The 24,279-nt window shown below is 42.9% G+C and overlaps 1 protein-coding gene across 10 annotated transcripts in view; it reads right to left on the minus strand.

The window, feature by feature from the left end:
- Positions 1–24,279, minus strand: part of SNTG1 (syntrophin gamma 1) — a 315,377-nt gene that overhangs the window by 82,439 nt on the left and 208,659 nt on the right. For all 10 annotated transcript variants that reach the window (XM_072952001.1, XM_072952000.1, XM_072952003.1 and 7 more), the window contains 4 exons: positions 9,345–9,401; positions 5,667–5,724; positions 4,822–4,865; positions 4,687–4,728 (listed from right to left, as the gene is read on the minus strand). In XM_072952001.1, the coding sequence (XP_072808102.1) occupies positions 4,687–4,728; positions 4,822–4,865; positions 5,667–5,724; positions 9,345–9,401 (201 nt within the window). The remainder of the gene's footprint in view (positions 1–4,686; positions 4,729–4,821; positions 4,866–5,666; positions 5,725–9,344; positions 9,402–24,279) is intronic.

Genomic DNA, 24,279 nt, shown 5'->3' on the forward strand with positions numbered 1-24,279 from the left:
CGCACGCAGGGCGACAGCGGACAGCAGACCTAACAGCCCCGCGGCGGTGGGGTGACGGCGGGCGCGGCGCGGAGCAGGGAGACGCGGCCCCCGCGGACGCGCTGCAGCGGGGACGTCAGCGCCGCACCCAGCGGGCGCACCACGTAAAACGCGCGGACGCTTTCTTCCGGAATTCTTTAGTATCTTTGGACTGTGGTTGACGCGGGTCACTGAATCCAGGAAAGCCAGACTGCCGATAAGGAGGGAACGGCGGTAACAGACTTTGGCCCAATACTCCATCCAAAGACAGCAAAATGCATTGGATTTTTCTGTTCTTCCCAAGCTCATATAAAAAATTCACAGACAGACCAGATTCTAGGCCAGAAACAAAACTTAACAATTTTGAAAGAATGTAAATCTACACACTGTGCCCCTGGACAACAAAGAACTTAAAGTAGCAGTCGGTTCCAGAAAGATAGCTCGGAAGTCCCACAAACATCTGGAGAATACCTTTCCATCTAACACAGGAGTCAAAGAAAAAGTCCGGAGAGAAATTTAAAAATATTTTGAATTAAATAAAAATGAAGTAGAACTTTTCAAAATTTGTGGGAAGCAGTGAAAGCAATGTTTAGAGAGAAATTCATGTAAAATGTGTTTATATGGCGATACATTCATATACTCATAAAGGAGATTAAAGTCGATGATCTAAGCTTCCGCTTAGGGAACTAGAAACAGTGGAGCAGTCAAAGCCCAAAGAACACAGGAAACAAAATCACAGAGGAAATCAGTGAGCTGGAAAACACACACACACAACAGAAAAAAGTTATCAAAACTAAACACTTCTTCTTTGAAATGATCAATAAACATCAGTGAACCTCCCACCAGACTAAGAAGTAGGGAAAATGCAAATGACCAATATCACAGATGAAAGAGGGGCATCTCTGTTGATTCCATGGACGTTAAGAAAAGGTTAAGAAGGGAACACTGTGAACAATTCTAAGCCCACAACCCTGATAACCTAGATGACTTGGATCGGTTCTTTGAAAGACACAACTGCTAAAACTCATGCGAGGAGAGACAGATACTCTGGAAATAGCCTATATTCTTTAGTAGTAAAGAAATGGAACCAATAATAATAACACTAGAAAAAAGCATCCAATCCAGAAAATGTCCTTGGGCATTCTATCACATATTTGGTGAAGAAGTAATTAATACCAGCCATCCACGATCTCGTCTAGAACACAGAGGCAGAGGCAACCCTTCCTAAGGCATTTTTTGATGCCAGCATTATCCTAATACCAAAAACAATTTTAAAAACATTACAGAAAAAGAAAATTAAGAGCAATATGTCTCATGAGCATTTATGCAATGATTTTCAAAAAATCATCAGCACATCAAGCCCGACAACGTCTAAAAGGGACTGTATATCGCATCAGATTGGGCTTATTTCAGGCAAGCAAGGATGATTTAACATTTTTAATTCAACCGATATAATCCACATATCAAAAGTCTGAAAAACAAAACAAGTATGGTCATATCAACTAAGGCAGAAGAAGCATTTGAAAGAACTCAATATACAACCATGATTAAAATTCACTGCAAACTAGGAACATAGGGGAACCTCTTCAACCTGACAAAGAACTTCTACAAAACACCCACAGCTAACGTCATACTTTATGGTGAGAAACTGGACTCTTTCCCACTGAGCCCAGGAACAAGAAAAAGGCATATTTTCTCACAATACCTGTTCAAATCATGCTGGAAGCCCAGGCTAGTGCAATACGACAATAACAAATAAATAAAAGTGACATAGACTTAGAGAAAGAAATAAAGCTATCTTTATGGCCATCTGGTAATGGATGTGTTAGACTTCATTAAAATAAAAACCTTTCGTTCCGCAAAATACACTTTTAAGAAAATTAAAAGGCAACCCACCCACAGAGACGGAGAAAATATCTTTAAAGCATATATTTGGTGTTGTATCCAATACTTACAGGGAGATACCTCCAATATACATAAAGAATGTGTCACGTTCAATAGTAAGAAAACAAATAACAGAATTTAAAACTGGACAAGTTTGTGAACAGACAGCACCAAAGAAAATACAAAGAGAGCAAATTTGCATCTGAAAAGATGCCCCACATCATTCATCTTAAAGAAATTGTAAATTAAAATGGAACGAGATACCACTACACACATGGTTCAGATCCACAAAACCGGTAACACCAACTGCTAGCTGGAGAAATGGGAAACCTCCTGTTACTACTGGTGGAAGTGCAACACTGTTGCTACACTGTTGACAGCATCTAAGAATGATGCAGGCCCTCTGACCAAGTCCCTGCACAAGTGGCTGAATAAAAGAAAAGTCACATGTGCAGACCACCTAGTGCCACACCTTCCTGGTTTCTCCCTGAATTCACAGCTCTGTGAGGCATTGACTAGGAATAAGGAACGAGGGGGCGGCAGCATGAGATTTTACAACCATCTACACCTCTGAACTTGAAGCAGCAAAACCCACAAAGGGACCAGCAAGACCTCACAGGCAGGGCCATTACCTTCCCGCTTTTGGGCTTCTGTAAAACGGCTTGCTTCTAGGAAAATGAAACTTACCCCCAAAAGTCCATTGGTTCCCAAAGACTCACTCCTGACTGGTCCATTTCTAACACCTCATTTGCATTTACCCCTAAAATTCCATTGGTTCCCAAAAGCTCACTCCAGACTGGTCCATTTCTAACACCTCGTTTGCATATGGCGCAAACTTAATCGAGACCTAAAACCCTATAAAAGCCTGTGTAAACCTACAGACAGGGTCCAGAGCTTGGAGCGCTAACTCCTCTGGGCCTGCAGGCGTAATAAACCTGAGTTCTCCAGCGCTGCGAGGGGTGCTTGGTCTCTCGGCGGGAATCAGCTTTCTGCAATAAGCTCGCGGTGCTGCCTTCCTTCCCTGTGAGTCTTACATGTTTGATCAACATCTCAGTCCCACTGAGGGGTAAATCCATCTGCTTAGGAAATTCACAGTGAAGACAAAAGCATTAATAACTGCTGGAAAGTGAAAGGCTGGAACTGAGTAAGAATACTAGTACCTACATTTCAGGAGAAGGTCAAACCTCTCAAAACAAACAAACCAACAAACCATTTACCGTGCAGAGCCACATGCAGTTTGCAGCACAAGTCTAAACCTCTTTTCCTTGGAAAGGAACACCATTGAGAAGTGGCACGACTTGCAGGGTCCAACCTCCCACCAGGCCGCTACATTTAATCAGAGCCCATCACGTCTGTGTGGGTCTGCTGCCCGCTCTGAAGGGCAGGTCCGGACACGACTCTGCCGAGCAGCGTGCGGTTTTGCAAAAAGATGCCCTTGCTTCTGCTCCCTGGACGATGAGCTTAAGATCACTTTGTTCTTCTGAAAAACTCCTAAAGTTAAAACATCTCTGCTTACAAAGCTGTGTTTGAAATTTGCATATGAATCTGCAGAGCAAAGTGCTCGCGCTGTGCTGGGCCCCCTTTGTCTGAAGCCTGCTCCGAACACTGCTTTTCTCTGTCCTGTTTGATGTCGACCTGCGATGTTCACCATGGAGTGGCAATGGGGGCCCCCTCGGGACTTTTGAGAAAGCAGATGAGTGATGCCTGGGGACAGGCCGTGACGGCTGCGCGGAGAGCCCTCACCAGCAGCGCTGCTCTGAGCCTGCACTTTTCAGACACTTGCGCTTGACCCTTTGAGGTTTGAAACATGTAAACATATCAGAAGAGTTTTCTCCAAGTCGCTGGCGGCAGAGGAGCAGCGCATCCACAACCAGATGAACCAGAGCCCGGAGGAGCACAGGCTTACAGTGCTTTCATGTAGTTTGACCCTTGAGCGCAAACCTTTAAACAGTTTTCCTCTCTCTCCCGTGTGAGCTGAGACAGGAATTCAGTGAAGGTTCTATGCATGTTATTTCATCAACCGTGAAAAACGTTTCGTGAAAGCCAGACCCTGTCCTGTTCCTTCCTGTCTCACTTTCCACGTCCTCCCTCGGCCCCGAGAGACGGTCCTCACCCTCCCAGCTACACACCCTCCTCCCCCGACAGTGCACTCACTGGGCTGGTTGTTAAAATACACATTCCTGGATCACCTAAACTGAGTGAATTAGGCCCCGGCTTCAGATCTACACATTTACCAACATCCAGGAAACACTGTGTCAACACTGATGGCCTTTCTGTCTAGTGCTACACCCGTGAGCCTTGGGATGGAGAGCCTCTGAGTGTTGTGTCTGCTTCTGTCTCCTGTCACAGACAGACACACACAGACACACAGACACATACAGACACACAGAGACACGGACACACACGGACACACAGACTGTATGTTGCCCCATGGCCTCTGCTACTGTATGAGGTTTTAGAAACATGCATTTTATTCCTTATCAGCTTTTAAACATTTGCCAAGGTTTAGAGATGTATATCACTTCGAGATATACTTAGTGGATACAGGCTGGTAGAAGTTCACAGAAAAGCTGGAAAACATAGCAAATGGCCCTCCTTAAGAATTTCTTTGAGTTATATTCTGTTCTGGGTGATACTCACTGATCTGTTGCTAATGCAAAGAAAGATCAAATAAAAGGTCATTTGAAAATCCGATAGCCCACTGGGCCAGGTCGTATCTTGCCCTCAGTTCTCGTCGGCCCGTGCGGAAAGTCACGATTTCAGCACCAAGCAAAGCAAACTTACCACTTCTTCATGTCGGCATTTTCTCACATTAATCCCATTTATCTGCAATGGAAAGACAGGCACGGCTTCACGTGGAATACTGTGAACTGACTGCACGTGTGGGCTGTACGTGAAAACTAGTGGTAAAACGTCTACCTGCAGAATGGCATCCCCGATAAACAGCAGTCCTGAGAGTTCCGCTGTGGATGGAGAAGGACAACAGATTATGCATGGTCATGCAAAGGGAGGAGTTTTAATTAAACAGAGTCAAAACTGATAAAGGGGAAAAGTGAAACGTCTTACATGGGGAGCGTCTTAAAAGATCCACAAGCCAGGGTCGTGCAAGAACAATCATGACTCATTTCCAATAGTGAACATATGCTGAGATATTTCCACGTAATGTTATTGTTTCAGATCTTAAAAAGAATGGCCTCTCCTCTGGATGGATGCCTAAATGCTCCCGTGTACTTGTAATTTTAAGGCTTCTATGCAAATGTTCAGATCTAGACATTCAGTCCATCAGCGATGGAACCAGCTCCAAGCTTCCTTCCAAGCACTAGGCTGTCCGAGGGATTTCAGCCACTGGAACAGCTGCTTTACATCTTTAGTGTTCTTCCTGGATGGAATCCCATAAGGGCTGAGGTACACTGCGTATGAGGACTGAAATGCCTACGTGTGTACCTATGTGTCAGGCATTGCCTGTATTTGATGTCTTGTAACCCTTAGGTTTGTTTGCGTTTGTTTAATGAAACCGCTGAGAAGGCATGTGGCCCCAGTTCCCACACAGCCACGCGCTCTGACCGCTTCATCCCCGCCCTCCTGTGGCAGACGGCCTCCCCTGGGCTGATGCAAGATGCAGACTCGACGAGCAGACCCAGCCACGGGGAACCAGGAGCTGGCCAGTCACACAGGACTTGCTGGCCCTTAACTACCATCTTTACTCTTCAGTGACAGTGACGTACAAAGGAACGGCTATGGTACAGTTTTCTTAACACTTTTACCTCTTTGCTCCTTGGAGATTTTTGAAATGACGACAGGAATATTATGTTCTGCTCCCCCCTGAAAAGAGAAAATAATATATTGTGCATTTAAGCTCAAAAAATAAAAATAGGAATTTGAGTTTGAAAACTCTATAGGCTATGAATAGTGTGTTAATGAACACCAAATCAAATTTAAATAAACCTGTGGAATTTCTCTACCAAGTAGACCGTGTTCCCGAGAGACATCTGTTTACAATTTCACTGTGCCATCCACTAAATTAATAACAGTTGACTTTGAAAATTTTTAATTTTCCAAATAACGATTGGTGATGACTTAAATAGGCATTTTCTTCAATGTGCACCAGGGCTTCCCACTGTAAAAATTCTTATTTAGGGCTCCAAACAGTAGATGATTATGTAGTTCCATTATCTGGCCAAGCTGTTCTATGCTGGTGACCAAGCTAGGACCCCTTTGGAGGCTAAGTGACTAGGAAGACCTTTACCTGCACAAACTGATACAATGAAATCAGAGAGTGCACGTGTCTGATGGGGAGGTTTCTTAACTAGTATATTTCTCCTTGTGCGAAAGCACACGCTAAACATTTAACAGAATAAAGTAAACTGGCAAGAATATCGCAGTCGTGCTTTATCTAACTGACCAAGTAAGACAGGGGGAAAAAAGAAAAAGAAAGGGGACGGCATAGCTCAGCGGGAGAGCGCGTGCTGAGCAGGCACGAGGTCCTGGCTTCGATCCTTCAAGCCCCAGCACCTCCACTGAAAAAATAATACATACATAAACCTTATTACCTTACCCCCCAAAACAATAAGCTAAACTTCTATAGAAGGAAATAAAATAAACCCCCGAACTACCTGTATGAAATCATGGTTTTATATTACAGAGGTGAGAAGGTTGAAAGTAATAGTGAAAAAATTGAATCAGTGCATTAGGAGTAAGACTTCACGCAGAACGTGAGCCCAGCACACTCAGGCGGGTGGGCGCGGCTTCCGCAGCTCCAGAGGGGAGCCTCCTAAGCCTTTCCTCTCCAAGGATCAAAGTGATTTTAGAACTTTCTTTCCCCCATGAATGTCCACTTTTAGTGACGAACTGTCAATATACTTAAATGTAAGATGGGCAATAGTTGTTGAGAAAAGCGTGGTTTTCAAGTTTTTCTTGGTAAGTCATCCTTTCTGCCTCCGGGATATTAAGGAGACGTGATAAATAAAACAGCAGAAACTGTCCGACCAGGGTAAGATCCAGACTGGCTCCTGGCTCCCCCTGTCCTCACCGTTTCCCACCACCCCGACATCCGCCCAGCCAGCCTCTAACTGTGCAGGGCATCTTTGGCACGTCGTTGGCCCTGATTCTGCTTTTGCCTTTTGGTCGGTGAGTTGCTGGCAAATCCTGACTCTGTCCAGGATAATCCCTCATCTGATCAGAGGACAGGGGTTTGTGATGGAGATTTAGGGAAATGAGTGCCTGCTTAGCACGGTAAATGCCAATCAAAAGTCAAGCCTCTTTATTTTACCTCTTAGGATTCCAAGTTCCCAACCCCCCGTGTTGCTTTTTCCCAATATTCTTATCAGCTTCTAGCCTACTGCTGTCTTTACTCATTTCCTACATTTATTGTTTGTTTTCTTTCTCCTTCCTCTGTCCTGAACTGGATGGTAAGTTCCACAAAGGCATTGGATTTTTTTGGCAATTTGTTTCATACATTGGTGTAATGCCAGTGCATAGAATCGTGATTCTTTTTTTAATCTTTGGAATTTTTGTTGAATGAATGAGTGACTAAATAAGTGAAGTCTAAAGCTTTTCCAGACCTAAAATTGTTCATCCTTTAAAAATACCTTGCAGAATGATTTTACATGGAAACTAAGAAGATGACCAATGAAATCAAATGCCATCATAACAGACAGTTTATAGGTAGAGATAGTTGGAAATTGGGGAAAATAGCTTAAGAATACATCTCCATTTCTTAGCAGAAAAAGCTGGTTACCTAAAGTAAACCATGCCCTGGTGGAGTTTTACGTGCTGTTAAAGAGGAAGGAACTCATCCAGACACCGTGGCTCAGGCGTCTGGGGGCAGAGTGGCGTGTTCACGTCCCCCCAGAGTGCTTCCTTCCAGCTGTTTTTGCTTTTCACAGTTTTCCCTCCTTGCACTAGTGAATTTAAACACTTTCTCAGTGCTCAGATTTTTCAAGCAAGTTGCCATGCCAGACAGTGGGGAGCCTCCCCCAGGGTCAGCCTGGGGAAAAGGCCGCTGAGACAGCGATTGCCTGAGGGTCACCACGGTTACTCCACCCCTCCCTCAGCACTGCAGACCTACAGCTGCCTTTTCATAATGAGACACAGCGAAGCCCTATCTTGTCAATGTTTTCTTTTGTACGTAAAATGGGAAATGAACATCACAGCGCCTTCATTTATTGAATAAAATGAGAGGACAGATCAGTTCAATTAAAGTTAATTTGATTTTATTCTGAACCTAAGTGGGGAAATTCTAGATTTTCCAGGCAGGAATCAAATAACGTGACTCCCTCTGTTTAGAACAGGTGGCAGGCTCCCCAGTCATGTGGACCGAAAGCCAAGGTCCTCAGCAGCCCGCGGGCCAGCCCCCCACTTCCTCCCGCGCCCCATCACTCTGGGCACTGACGGACGTCCGCGTGCGCCGCCCTCTGCCTGGAACACTTTTATCCTTTACTCTCAACCTGGTGTAAACTCTCCTCACGTTCAGGGCTTCAGCTGCAGGGCCCTGTCGTCTCGTTCCCCTACTTGCAGGGGCTCCTGCTGCAGCCGGGGTCACAGCCGCGGTTACGTTTCTCCCCTGGACACTGCTCAGCGCCCACTGTCCCTCCAGACTCTGAAGGGCCTGAGGCCAGGGCGCATTTCTCTACCATCGTCTCCTGACCTACCCTGGGTCTGGCTGCGAGGCACGGCCAGGGTTCAGAGAACTAACCAGTCACCGAGCTGTGCTGTCCCAGCGTGAATCACGGTGAGAGAAAGCGAGGCAACGTCCGGAAAGTGCCCCCCAGAGAGGGTTAAACACACGTGATTCCGTGTTGACAGAGGAGGAAAGTGGCGGGTAAGTGCGTCTTTGATAGCCAGCAACATACAGAAAGAAAAGCCCTTTCAAATTTAACCATAAATGGAAAAGAACACGTAAGTTTCATTGATGTGGTTAATTTTTTAAACTAAATCAGACGCTAAAACTTTGTCCTCTGTACTCGGCATTGTAACGTGATATTTTACTGACTTCTTAAATAAGAATAAAAAAAAACATCGCACAGAAGAACAAGCTGAGAAGGACACAGCTAACACTCAGCTTGCTCACAGACCTTTTTTTTCGCTACGAGGTGTGGTTCCCTCCAGTTCCTTCGCCTGACAGGTCGGTATCTCCCACCCTCACTGGTTAAAAGGTACAAACACTACAAGACCACATTTGATATATTAGATGAAACCAGATGAAGACAGTTCATGAGTTATCTTCCTTTCCAGCAAAGGCAAATTTCCCAAATGCTCTTCCAGTATCTCTCAGTCTAAGGTGGCCAGCGTTTCGAGAACTGACCTAATTTACGTCTCAGTCAAACTTTGAGGAGTTTGCTGCAGCCATTCTTAGCTCACGATCAATCAACACAGTTTAAAGGTACAGACACGCAGGCTTTTCAGCACAGCCCCTGGAAGGACAGACAGGAAGCGCGGGCTACCTTGATGCTTAGTCCGAATCCTCCCACAGTCTGTCTTCTGATGGTCACGGCTCTCTCCTGAAAGACAGAGTTCAGCAGCGGTCAGCGCTTCCTGGTACTGTACTTCCCCACCGCTTTCCTCCTCTCGGTCTTAGTGCTTTGCTCTTTAAAAAAGAACATTTTGTGACAGCACAGAGGCTCCAAACCATGGGACAAACAGAGGATGCTGCAATTGTTAAACTGAAGGCTAACAACGTGTCTGTCCAGCTGAAAGGGACGGCAGCAGCACTAAGCTGCGGAACTCTCAACCTGGCGGCCTTTCCGGGAGGTTTTGGACGCAGTTTGAAATCTTGACTTTAAAGTCTCTCCTCACTCTCACATTAATATTCCTGTTGTCTGAGAAATGACAAGCTGTGAGTTACAGAAAAACAGTTCACAGCCAGCGCTACGTATTGTCTTTGTCCACCAGGTCTGCTCTCCCTCCCTGCCCGGTCACGGGGCCTGTGGTCTGAGAGCTGGGCTGGGAGGTGCCACCTGTCAGCACATAAATCACCCACGTGGACACCTGGGACTGAAACGCTGAATAAACTGGGCTCACAGTGATTGCTTGTTTCAAAGAGTGGATTTTACAATTAACTGGTAATGACAGTACATTCTCAGTTTTCAAAAGCAGTTCTCTTTTGCCTTCCATACTGTAAATAACAATTCAATCATGCACATATGAAACTTAAAAAAAATCACAAAGAGCCACATTTGGACAAATCCCTTAGTTTTTGACAAAAAGTCAATATTACTGTTTTGGGGCAATCATGTCTTCGTAATGCTTGTCCTCCTGACGTGCTGAAGGGTTGGGAGCTTTCATCTACAACCTTCTCTACTTGTAACATGCCCGTCTTTTGAATCGCCCCCACCCACCCGCGATGGGGCAGACTCCACGCTCCCCCCAGGACCTGGCACAGACACTTGTTTTCTGGCCCCTGTGTCTCCACAGACGCCGTTTATTGGCTAAGTTATCCATTCCCTGCTTAATAGTCACCTGATGCATTTCACCTGTGGTAGTAAAAATATACATTTTAAACCAATTTATCATTTAAGGGTGATAATAAAACCATAGTTAACAACATTTATACTTCTTTATATAGATTTCTTCCTGAAGAAAGAAAAGTGACACTACACATTTAGATGTCTGTTGAATATTTATCTAATCATTTTCCAACAGTGATGTCACAGAGCAGCTCAAATACTGGAAGACTCAGAGGAAGAGATCAATGAAAAGGTCATCTTTATTCTGAAACAGACAGGCAAACCACTTTCACAGCACTGCCCATCAATTACAGTTCTTGGATGGCGGAGCTATTTTCGTAATTCCTTTTCTGTGAGGAATAAATACTCAATTCCTTAAAATAGTATCAGAACCAGTGGTGCCTTTAGCTCAGACAACCCCCATCAACTAACTGTCTCAAAACAAAGACTTCAATCTGTCAAAGCAAATGCGTCTTAAATAGCAAACGGCATCACCTAAATTTTCTAGAATATCCTGCACAGCAACCGTCAGCCACGCAGGCCGTTTGGCGAGTAGATCCCAGTGAGCATCAGCTTGCGAGCTGAGCCCCGGCTTCCCTGGAGGACAGCGGCGCCCAGGGCTCCTACCAGGGGTCTGTGCTGTGCCTTCACTCATTCTCTACAAGACCGCCTTCCGATCTTTGGTTTAGAACATGTTCCAAATCAAATATAAAATTGCTGATGCAGAGAGGTGTTTGGAGAGACCAAAGAGTCAGCAGAACCTGACTCTTTTATTTTAATGTTGTTTAAACATGGGTGTGCCCACACATGCTCTGGCAAAGCCAGCCAGCACCTCTTGATGCTCCCACTTCATTAGCTTACTTGTCAGAAAGGAAGGAGCGCTGGGCAAGACAAATTACTTCATGTTTTAAAGCCAGAATTTTAAGTTGGTCCCTGCAGGTAGCAGGAGGCATGGAAAGGCAAGTGACTGTTCTCTGATGGCACCTGTGGTGCCCGCCAGGGGTCTGTGTGCTTGTGAGAGCTGTGCCCTCTGGCCTACCCCACCTCTCACACCAGGTTCTCCCCCCACCCCAAAAATCAAAGGGGAAAAAGTGATGTTAATGAATTGTTTCATCAATCAGAGAGTGGGTGGAAGCTGATGGGGAGCCGCCTTTAGTCAACACAGCTTGAGTTTCACAAAGTTGCTGCCTAGCAACAGCACGCTGTCCCAGGGGAAACCGAGGTAGCATCGGTTACCTTATTTCTTAAAACACAGAATTGAGATAGGTGCTCCCATAGACTCATCTGCATAAAAAGCCTTTCTTTAATCTTCTTTTTCTTCACAAAATGAAAGGATGGAGCCCAAGAGGAGTTCTGGACTGTATAAAACCATGCCACGCACCTAAGTACCAGCATTCATGTTACGAGAAAGATTTAAGTGCTTCACTTGCTTTATATAAGAACACAATTATTACCACCCCTGTCCTCTGGATATTACATTTGACATCCTCTCTACCTCCAACGCATGGACTATATGGAACCAGTTCACACATGTGACCCAGCAAAACACATTGGTCTCATAAATCCCAGGAACAGAAGCTTTTGATACACGTAGTGAAAAGGGAGGAAGCTGTGAGATCAAGGCAGAGATGAGAGAGACGAGCAAACAGAGCTGTACTGATTCTGTGTGATGGGAAGAAAGCAGATATGCAGGAAAAGTGACAAGAAAAGTCATGAGCTCTTTCTGACGATTCAGGAAGGGAAACTTCAGAAAGGAATACCCATAGACGGTAGCTTCTAATTACCAAAAATCTGCTGCGTACACTTACACGTCTCCTAACACTCATGGTTGATTATTAAAATACACCGGGACCTCGACTGTTTTTCCCACTACAGCTTTCTGGGTCCTGAGCCTGTTTGTTCCCAGTTGTAGCCAAAGAATTTAGCACTGGGCCTACATCAAACTTAGGGACTCATGCACGCACTAAGGGAATAAGGGCTATCGTCCAAACATTTTCATTTCAAACACGTGATCATCACAACAGCCCACTGGCACAGGCAATGTTTTCCCGACATAGAATAAGAAACTAAAATGCATGTGAGTTAAATAACTTGACCAAGAGCCACATCATGACTGAAACGGAAGTTTCCCTGATTCCCACTGTTTTTTCTATCACATTAGCCTGAGCTGAGACAGAGAATTAAGATGAAGAAACGACGACTGTGAAAAATCGGTGCGTGATGTAACAGAAGGGGAAGGAATTGTAAGAAACAGTGTTCTCCTGGGAGACTGAGAACGGGGCAACGTGCCCCCTCCCACCACGGCTGCTCAACACTGTGCTCGAAGTCACAGCCAAGGCAACACAGCAATAATATGAAATAAAAGGCACACCGACTGGAGAGGAAGAAATAAAACTTTGTTCTTTGTCTACATAGAAAATCCCAGCAAAACCTCACGGAACTAGTCAGTAATTACAGCAAGCGTGGAGACACGGTGAACGCGCAGAATTCAGCCACCTTCCTATACCTCAGCTGTGAGAACTGGAATTGGAAATTAAAATCACAGTGCTATTTATGATGGCCACTAAAAAGGGGGTACTTTGGTATAAACCTAACAAGTAAAGGTTTCTATGTGGAGAACTATAGAATCCTGAGGAAAGAAGTCAAGGATGATCAAGATGTGCGTGCATGCAGGGCTGGGACAGGATGCGTCACCAGAAATGGGCGTGTTGCAGCCGACTCTGCGGCAATTAAAAAAAGACTTCCTGCTCACGGCAGAGAAGACTCAATGCTTTTAGGATATTGATTCTTACTTCCTTGGTCTATAGAATCAAGGCAGACCTAACAAAAATCCCGTGAGCTGTCTGAAGGCGTCCACAAGCTGACTCTTGGGTTTGTACAAAGAGCACAGGACCCATCGCAGACACAGCGCTGAGGGGGGACACAGCAGGAGGACTTGCTGAAGGAGCTACAGGAATCGAGACAGCACGGCTGTTTTGAACACTAAACACAGAGATCGATGGAAGACAACAGCGAGCCCAAAACAGAACCCAAACAAAGGGAACTGATTTTGTCAGAGGAAAAGGTGATTCAACAAGCAAAGAAGAAAACAGAAGGAAAGAAAGAAAGGAACTGAAATATGAATGTTACCCTTTCACAACGATTAGCACGAAATGAATCACAGACCCACCCATAATCCCAATATTGTATAAAACTTCTAGGAGAAAACCTACATGACTGGGTTCGGTGATGAGCTTTCGGGAAGGACATTTAAAACATCGTCCTTAAAAGAACAAGATTTGATGTCAGAAAATATTAAAACTAAAAACTTCTGCTTTGCAGAAGATCCTGTTAAGAGAATGAAAAGTCACAGGTGGGAAGAAAATGTTTGCAAAAGGCTGATCTGATGAAGACTTGTTTCCAAAATACGCAGAGAACTCAAAGCTCAGCAGGAAAATAATCTAATTAAAGATGCCAAAATATTTGAGCAAACATCTCATCAAAGAACACACAGACAGCGAGAAAGCACATGAAAAGAAACTCAACATGCTATGGTACTAGGGGGGTGCAGGATGATAATGAGCGAACATCACACACCTGTTAGATGGCCGAACCCTAAAACGCTGACCCCCAAATGCTGGGGATGTAGCTCACTAACACGGATTCTCACTCCTCGCTGGTGGGGATTCAGGAGAGAGTTTGGGGTCTCCAATGAAGCTAACACAGTCGGAACCTGTGGTGCCCCTGGACATTTATTCGATGAATTTTAAAACTTGTGTTTACATAAAACCTGCATGCAAATGTTTATAGCAGCTTTATTCATAACTGCTGAAAACTGAAGAGGTGACCGAGATGCTCTTCATTCACAGAAGGCACAATAAATAAAACAAATACATAAATAATAAATAAGAAGATGTGAGCTACCTAACTTCAGAAAGACATGGGCGGAAACCTCAGGTTTAAAGTATTAAGCAAAAGGACGTGCCCTCTGACCCCATCCATAAGACCTTCTGAAAAGGCAGAGCTAAGGAGACAGCGACATGAGGAGTGGTGGCCAGGAGTTCGGGGAGAGGGAGGAGGGCGAATAGATGGTGCACAGGGGTTTACACGTGGAGAAACCACTCTATGATATTACAGTAATGGATACACGACATTATGCGTTTGTCAAAACCCACAGAATGTCAGCGAAAAGCAGTCCACCTTAATATATGTAAGTGTAAAAGCTAGGGCGTCCAGAGAAGGAATGGGTGCTGTGAGGAATAACCTAACTGCCTTACAGATGGATGTCAGCACCTCACCAAAAGGGGTGGGGGCAACGGGGGGCCTGAGTAACTGGAAAGGAGAGCGGGGCTGAGACACAGAAGGCGGAGGACTGAAGAGCAGAGGAGCTGCACCGGGCACCGCGTCCTCCCACGAGGGGTGCGACACCTCTGTCCCTGTTCTGTGCATGCTGAGATTCAACAATGAACTGCGTAGCTGGTGGGTGAGAGGAACCGGTGGGAGCGGGAGTCAGACACGCCAGGGAGAGGCTGGCACAGTCCGTGGGTCACGGAAGACCGTCTGGAGGTGTCAGTATAAACTCATGTTTAGCTTAATATAGAGGTGGTTACACACAGAAATATTTAGATATGTGAATATACAAAGGTTATTTTACTGTCTTTTTAGAAATGGCTCTACAGTGCTATAATTCATATATCTTAGAACCAGCCATTTAAAGTGTACAATTTAGTGGTTTTTAGTATATTTACAGTCATGCATCCGTCCCCACAATCACTTTTACAATATTTGTATTTTCCAAAATATGATTCCGCACCCTTCACTCTCTGCCCCTCACCCCGTTCTAACCGTGGGCACCCACACATCTGCTTTCTGTGTCTACAGACTTGCCCCTTGTGGACACTTTCCAGAAACGAAATTATACAGCGTGTGGTTCTTTGCGCCTGGCTTCTCACTGTGATGCTCTGAAGACCCATCCATGTTGTAACACGTGCCAGTACTTCAGTTTTAAAATTGTCAGGCAGCACTCCACGGACCGGGCGTGCCAGCTCTGACTCCCCCGTTCCTCCACCCGCGCCGACCTGGGGTCTCTGTAGGGTTTGGCTGCTATGAATGATGTTCGCAGCTGCGATCATGTGTGTGAAGGCTCTTGTGTGGACACGAGTGTTCACTGGACTTGAGCATAAACCAAGGGGTGAAACTGGGAGCCTCCAGTCTCTTTCAGGGCAGCTGTGCGTTTTCCATTCTCACCGGCAGAGTCTGAGGATTCCAGCCTCTCCACACCTTCAGGACCACTTGCTCTTCTCTGTCTTTTTGACTGTAAACATCCTAGTGGATAGAAACTGCATCTCGCTGCGACTTCACGTGCGTCTCCCTGACGGCTAACGGTGCTGAGCACTTCCTCACTTCCTTACTGGCCGTGTATATGTCCTCCTTGGAAAAAACATCGATTCAAGGCCTTTCCTCACTTTTTGTTGCCCATTTTATCAATGAGTTGTGAGTTTCCGCTTACAAAGTTCTTATCAGCCACTATTTAGAATATGTCTCTTGGCAACACATTTTCTTACTTTTCTCTCTCCTGATGATGTCTTAACTTCCCCTTGGTTCTTGAAGCATACTTTTGGCATCTACAGAAATCCAGGTTGATCGTTTCTTCTTTTCAGCAGTTGGATAACACGATGCCACTTCCTTCTGGTTGCTATTGTTTCTGGGGAAAAAATCTATCATTTGAATTATTTTTCCTCTGTTGGGAAAGTATTATTTTTCTCCTGCTGCTTTTAAGCTTTTCCTTTGTCTTTAGTTCTCAGGGTTTGTCTGTGATGTGTCCTGACGTGGGTGTCCTGGGTTTATCCTTTTGAGGTTAGTTCCACTTCTTTAATGTGTGGGTTTATGTCTTTTGCAAAATTTTGGGAGTTTTCAGCCGTTATTTCTTCAAGCGCTGTTTGAGCCCTGACCTCTTTCTCTGTTCTGGGGACTCTGATGAAATAAGTGTTAGATGTTTTGTTTTAGTCTCACGGGTACCTTAATTTTTTTCCAGACCAACTTCTCTCTTTAGTTTAGAGTCGGTACTTCTTTATTGTTCTGTCTTCAGTTAAGTGGTTCTTTCCTCTGTCCGCTCTGTTTCGGGTGACTTTTCAGTTCTGCGAGCTCCGCGAGCTTTTTGCTGAGACCGTCTCTTTTCTCACTTGTTTCAGTCCTGCTTGTAACAAACAGGAAGCAATTTTAGGAGAGCGACTTTCAAATTCTTGTTGGGTAATTCTAACACCCGTGACATCTTAAGGTTGGCATCTGTTAACTGTCTTTTCTTATTCGAGGTGAGAACTTCCTTGTAACTGCGCCAGGCCTCCGCCGACGAGAGCCTGGCTGGGAGGCGCAGGGCTGCTTGGCGGCTGCTCCCCGAGGGGTCCCCACGGACGCCTAAGTGAAAGTGGCCTCGTTATCAGCGTGCCGAAGTAAATTCTGACCTCCCACGAGGCCTCTTCTTGTGCTTCTCCAGGGGGATGTGAAGGAGAAAAACACGTTTTTTAAACATTGAATTTCTGTCTGTGGTACAAAACAACTGATGAAGTCAATTTCAAGGGAGAAAAATAGGAAATATATCAATAACAAAAATGACAATTTTGACCAAAACTTTCACTATTTAATCTACTGTGTTGAACACGTAGGATAGTATTTACATAAATAATACAGACCTTATTTCCACGTTATTATCTATTTCATTTCACCTAGTTTGTATGGTTTTCCATTTCCAGAACAATGCAAATTTTAGTGTATCAATCTATATTTAATTTCATTGAAGTATTACATATTTAATTAAATGAATTTCTGCAGAAGCAATAGAACCTTCACAAATACTTAGTCTTTAGGATCCCCCCAGCTCCTTGTCCCCAGCACCACATTAGGAACATGCTGGTCTGAAGCGGTGATAATGAAACGCCTTTGCATTAAAAAGCGCTGACTCACTCACAGAGCAGCTCTTCTGAGGTGAGTCTCGTTTTCTAATTTTACACAGAACGATCACTCATCCAGCTGAAACTGCTCATCCGGGATAATCATTCAGAATTTTAGGCCAAGTGAATTAGAGGAAAGAACAGATATCCAGATCTGTAGTCCATCAATTATTTTAGGAAACACTTAGGACCTCACGTGAGGTTGTAGAACCGAGATGAACACAAGCAGGTGGTTAGAAAACAGAAAGTGAGAAGAAGGGAGCCAGTCCAGCACCCACGCAGCGATGGCCGAAGGGAAGAACAGAGAACCGGAGACAAGCAAACGTGTTAGTTGTTCCTGTGTATTTTACTCCACCATTTAACTTTAACCTCCATGTACCTTTATATTTAAAACGGGTTTTTGTAGACAGCGTATGGTCAGGTCTGATTTGTGATTCACTCTGACGGTCTCTGACGTATTAGACCCCCTACTCCCTAACGGCTCCTGGGACACCTGGAGCGATAGCTGCCACATTTGCTATGGTTTCGAGTTTTGGTCCTTGTTCCTCGCTCCTATTTTTGCCTTTCATTCTTTTTCTGCTTTTGTTGCTTTAACAGTTTATGTGATTCTATTTCCTCTGCTTTCTTAGTATGTAGTTATATCTCCTCTTTCACTTTTCTTAGTGGCCAACCAAGAGTCAACCACTATGAAATAGATGTTTATAATTAATCCAAGTCTACTTTTAAATAACCCTACACCTCTTCAAGGGTAGTGTGAGTTCCTTATAACAAGCAAATAACCCTAATTCATCTCTCCAGTCCCTGGTGTAATTGTTGCTTTTCATTTAATTTCTGTGTAAACGTTCATAAGAATGCTCAGCCACACACATTTTGCTGTTATTATTTTGAACAAATTGTTATCTGTGGCATCAATTAAGAATAAGAAAAATGAAAGTTTTTTTAAAAGCTTTTCTTTCACATGTTAACTCTTTGATGCTCTGTCCAAGCTTTACACCCATAACGTTGATCTTCTCTCTGAAAAACTTTCAACATCTCTGACCAGGCAAGTCTCCTGGGAATTGATTCCTTCAGTTTTTGTCTCAAGGTCTATTTCGCATTCTCTTCTGAAAAGCCATTTTGCCGGACATGGATCTCTAGGTTGGGGTTTTTCCCTCCACACTTTACATATTTCACACCCTTCTCTTCTTACTGCTTGGCTTCTGAGGAGAAATCAGTTAGGACTCTCGTCTTTGTTCCTCTGTAAGTGAGTTCTCCCCACCCCCTCCTTGCTCAGTACTTTATCTGTATCTTTGATCTTCTGTAATCTGAAAACGGTACGTCTAGGTGATGGTTTTTGGTATTTATCCTGTCTAGTGTTCTCTGAGCTTCCTGGATCTGTGATTTGGTACCTGACATTCAGGGAAATCCTCACTCATTATTATTTCAAGTGGTTGTTCTGTTCTGGTCTCTTGTTCTGCACCTTATGCTGTTCCTCTTGCAGGCACATTTGCACTTTTTATAGCTGCCCCACAGTCCTTGGGTAGTCTCGTCTGTTTTTTTCTGTCTTTGTTCTCTCTGGTTTGGGTTTTTGAGGATTCTACCGATAGACCCTGTAGCTCAGAGATCCTTCCTCTGTTGTGTCTGAAGTGCTCGTGAGACCATCAGAGGCCTCCATCTCTGGGGCAGGGTTTCTAACGGTAGCTTTTCTTTTTGGTTTCTTCTTAGAATTTCCATCTCTCTGTTCACATTGCCCATCTGTTCTTGCATTGCTGTCTACCTTATCCATTAGATTCTTTAGCATATTAAGCATAATTTAAAAAGTCTCCCCATCTGATAACCCAACATCCTTGACATGCCTGGTTCTGATGCTTGCTTTGTCTCGTCAAAGTACGTTTTTCACCTTTCTGGTATGCCTTGTAATTTTTTTCCTGATAGCCAGGAATTCTACTGGTTGTAAGAAATTGTTGTAAAGAGGTGTCAGTAACCTCGTACTAAGGGTTACGGTGAGTGAAGCACTCCGTTGTCCTGTGATGGGTCTCAGTGTGCAGTGAAGCCTGTGCCTCTAGACTGCAAACCTCGCAAGCCTTTCTCAGTCCCCTCTGTCCTTTTTAGGAGGGACAGGATGGCTGGAGTCAGCTGGAGCTGGATGCTTCTCTCTCCCGGGTCAGACACTGATACTCACTCAGCACGGTAGGCACTGGTTAACCAGCTCCCCTGAGTTCAGACCTTGCTAAGAACAAGGCCCCCTTTCTCCCTGCCAGGAGCCCAAGGGCATTTCTCTCCAGTTTTTACTGCGGGGACCTAGTTGAACTCCTGCAGTAAGTCTCCCAGTATTGTGGGGGCTCCCAGGACTGGACCCCCCAGTCTCCCTTTCAGACCTGCCTATGCGGAGCCTCCAGCAATCCTCATTCTGGTTGGGGGTTTCCTACCTGGTGCTGGTTTCCTGCCGGTCTCGCTCGTGAGTCTCTGTTCTGCTCAGCAGCCTGTGTTCCGCTGCCCGTCCTCCAATCTGAGGGCAGTGGTTTGCCAGGTGTCCTTCTTTATCTCATGGATCCCAGAAGAGCTGATGATTTTTCAGTCTGTTTGACTTTTTATTTGTTGTGAGGAAAGAGTGGTGACTTCCGAGATCTTTATGTGTAGAACCATACCTGGAAAGTCCCTAATTTATTTTTTATTGAAAAGAATAAGTGGGTAGAAATCCACTTTGTGAATATACTCAAATCCGTTTATCAGTTTACAACTTGGCTTTGGCTATGCATGGTCTTGAAAAAGTCTTGTTGTGAGCATTTAGTTTCACTCCTCTTGGATAAATCACAAGGACTAGGATTTTTGTGCTTAAAATTGGTTTCTGTTTAACTTTATAAGAAATTGCCAAATAGTTATCCAAAGAGTTGCTCCACTGAAACTCTAACGCGTGAGATTTCCAAGGGAACAACATATTTGCCAATAGTCTTTTTTTAAGCTGTTGTAATGAGTGTAAATTGTATATGTGATTTTAATCTGATCTGCAGTTCCTCGATGGCTGATGATTGAAACATCTTTTCATGCTTTTCTTAGCTATTTGTATAACTTATTTTATGAAGTTTCTTCAAGTCTTTTGCTCAGTTTTTTTTCTTTTTTTAATTGGGCTGTTTGTACCTTTTTTTTTGACTTGTGATTGGCCTTTATATATTCTGGATACAAGTCCTGTGTCAGATATAGGAAATATTTTCTCCTACACTGTGATTTGCCTTTTTATTTTCTTAAAACTGATTTTTTAATTGATCGAATCAGTAATCAAAATCTCTGAACAGAGAAAAGTCCTGGACCTCACAGGTGAATTCCACTAAACATCTGAACAAGAACTAATACCAATTTTTAACAAATTTTTCCAAAAATTGAAGAGGATTAAAACTTCCTAACTCATCCTTTGAAGCCAGCATTACCATGATAACCAAAACCAGAAGAAGACACTACAAGAAAAGAAAACTAGAGACCAATATCCTTATGAACATTGATGCAAAAATTCTCAACAAAATACTAGTAGACAAAGTCAGCAGCATATTAAAAAGGTCATACATTATGACCAAGTGGGATTTATTCCTGGAATGCAAGGATCAACCAACATAAGAAATTCAATCAATGTGATGCACTATATTAACAGGATAAAGGAAAATAAACACACATAGCTCAACTGATGCAAAAAAAGCACTTGACAAATTCAAAACCCTTTTGTGACAAAATTTAACACCCTTTCAACACTGAACAAACTAGAAATAGAAAAAAACTACCTCAAAATAATAAAGACCATATATCAAAAAGTCACAGGTTAGATTATAATCAAAGACGAAGGAATTAAATATTTTTCTCTAAGATCTAGAAAAGGCAAGGATGCCTGCTTTCACTACCTCTGTTAAATTTGGTTCTGGAAATCCTAGGCAGATTGATTAGGCAAGAAAAAGAAACAAAGGTATCTGAATTGGAAAGGAAGAAGTAAAATTATATCTGTTCACAGATGACATTTCTTATACGTAGAAGATCTAAAGATTATACACAGATATACAAAAATCATTAGAAGTGAAAAAAAAGAATTCAGCAAAGTAGCAGGATACAAAGTGGACACACAAAATAAGTTTCATTTGTATACACTAACAATGTATAATCTGGAAAGAAAATTAAGAAAATAATTCCATATATAATAGCATCAGAAATAAATTATCTAGGAATTAACTAAGAAGATGAAAGATGTACACTAAAAATCACAAACATTACTGAAGGAAATTAAAGACATAAACAAATAAAAAAACACTCTGTGTTCATGGATTGAAAGGTTAATAATGCTAAGCTGTCAACACTATCCAAAGCATACTACAAATTCAATAATATTCCTAACAAAATTCTAATGTCACTTTTTACAGAAATAGAAAAGTCTATCCTAAAATACACATGGAATCTTAATAAAATCCAATTAGCTAAGACATTCTTGAAAAAGAACAAAGCTAGACATCATGCACTTTCTGATTTCAAATTTCACCACAGACCTACAGTAATCAAAACTGTGGTACTGACATAAAGACAGACATGGAATAGAATGGAATAGAATAGAGAGCCCAGAAATGAAACCTCAAATATATGGGCGAATGATTTTCAGCAAGAGTTCCAAGACACAAAAGGTGCCAGGAAAACTGGATATCCACTTGGAAAAGAAAGAGGTTGGACCCTTAATGACATCATATACCAAAGCTAACTCAAAATGGATCAAAAACATACATGTAAGCTCTAATACTAGAAAATATTAGAAGAAAATATAGGAAACAATATTTACGATACTGGATTTGACAATGGTTTCTTGGATATAACACAAAAAATACAGCCAACAAAAGGAAAATAGACAAACTGGACTTCAAAATGGAAAAGTTTTGTGCATCAAAGGAAACCATGAACAGAATAAAAAGGCAACTCTTAGGTTGGAAGAAATATTTGCAGATCACGTATCTGATATGGGATTAAAAAAAACCATGGCAGATAGATGTAACGGACTACCATTCAGTCTTACAAAGGAATGAAATGCTGACACAGGCTACAACGTGGATGAACGAGTCCATACACAGAGACAGGAAGTAGACAGTGGTCACCAGGGGCTGAGGAGAGGGGGACGTGGGGAGTTAGTATTTAATAGGAACAGGGTTTCTGTCTGGGGTGATGATTTTGGGGACGGATCGCTGTAAAAGGTGCACAACAATGTGGATGTGCTCAAGCCACTGAACTCTACACTTAACAACTGTTAAAATGGTCAAGTATATGTTATGTGTAGTCCACCACCACAACAACAAAAAGCAATTGACCACTTTCTGGACTCTATAATGTTCCATTGGTTTACATACACGTGTTTATGACATATCACATTGTGTTCATTATTGTAACAGTGCAGTAGGTTCTGAAATCAGAAGGTATAAACGCTCCAGCTTTGTTCTCTTTATTCAAGACTATGTGGCCAAACTGAGTCCTTTGTATTCCATGTAAATTTTAGAGTCAACCTGTCAAAGTCTCCAGAAACAAATTTGGGTTTTGACTGATGCTGTCTACTTGGGAAGATATGAAAACTTACCAATAGTTAGTCTTTAATTCATGGTCATGTTATATCTCTTCATTTATTTGTTTATTTATTTTCATTTTCTTCATCACAGTTTTGTAGTTTTTAAGATAGAAGTTTTGTACATATTTTGTTAAACTTATTTCCAAGTGTATAATCTCTATTGTGTATTGTGAATTGCATTTTATTTGCCTGTTGTAAAATTTAGAAATGCAATTAACTTTGGACATCATCTTTATTTCCAGCAACCTCGCTAAACTTGTATGTTATTCAATTTTGTTGTAGATTTCTCAGGATTTTCTGTGTACACCGTCATGACATCTAAAAACAAGCTGTTCTACCTCTTTTCCTTTGAATAGTTATGCCATTTTAATCCATTTCCTGCCCTGCTCTACAACCAAAACAATATTGAGTATAAATGAGGCAAGTGATGACCCTGACTTACTTTCGGCATCTCTATCTTTTGAAGAGGGCGATGTTCTGTTGGAGTTCCACAGGTGCTCTGGTTGGCTGAGTGGGTCTGTGGATGTGAGTCTTGGTGCCTTTGTGGGAGAGGGTGAGCTACGAGTGTCCTTCTACTCCACCATCTTCTCTCTCCCCCAACCCCTGACTTACTTTCAACCTCAGAGAATACGCTCAATGTTAACCATAATGTTGGTGAGAAATCTTCATTAGATGCTTTATCAGTGTAAGAGGTTCCATCCTATTCTTACTTTGCTGAAAGTGTTTTGTGTGAGTGTCAAATTTTGTCAACTGCTTTTTTGCACTTGATGACATTATCATAAAACATTTCTTCTCAATTCTGTCTGAGTTCTTCCCAGCATTTGTTTCAAAAGAGAGCTTAGGTCTATGCGTATTAGCTCTTTTGACTGCAAAATTTAACATCAAGAACGTTATTTCAGGGTTGAAATACTGAATTTTACAAATTACAATATTTTACTGATTTAGGATCTATGTGATATACTCATTCTAGACAGTGATATAAATTATATCTCTTCACAAAGAAAAGAAAAGAAAGAAAGAAAGAAAGAAAGAAAGAAAGAGAAAGAAATTGATCACTATGCTTTTATTAACTAAAGAAAGAAAGGGCAACCTCAAGGGAACAATGTAATCAGTCTTGACAGCCAGACCCGTCATTCAGGATGATTTAAATGGTCTGTGACAAAAGAATAGTTAACAGTCTGCAAAATGTCCATTATCTTTAGTTAGCCAGAGCCTATTGACTTAGGACCTGATGTGACTCCCACAGGATGTTAGTGAGAAGTGAGGTGGAAAGTCAAGTTCAGCATTATTCACCCTAACAAAACACTGCAAAGTAAGTCTGTTAATAAGCTGCAAATTAAATCTTCCTGCTAAGTCGCTACAGATGTCTAGGGAATCCAGGGAGCTGATTGTATGACACTTGCTGTAATTTTCTTCTGAGACCATACATGACTATACTGTTAAGATGATGTCT

The sequence above is a fragment of the Vicugna pacos genome, chromosome 29 (genome assembly GCF_048564905.1).
Source record: "Vicugna pacos chromosome 29, VicPac4, whole genome shotgun sequence".
Classification (NCBI taxonomy): Eukaryota; Metazoa; Chordata; class Mammalia; order Artiodactyla; family Camelidae; genus Vicugna; species Vicugna pacos.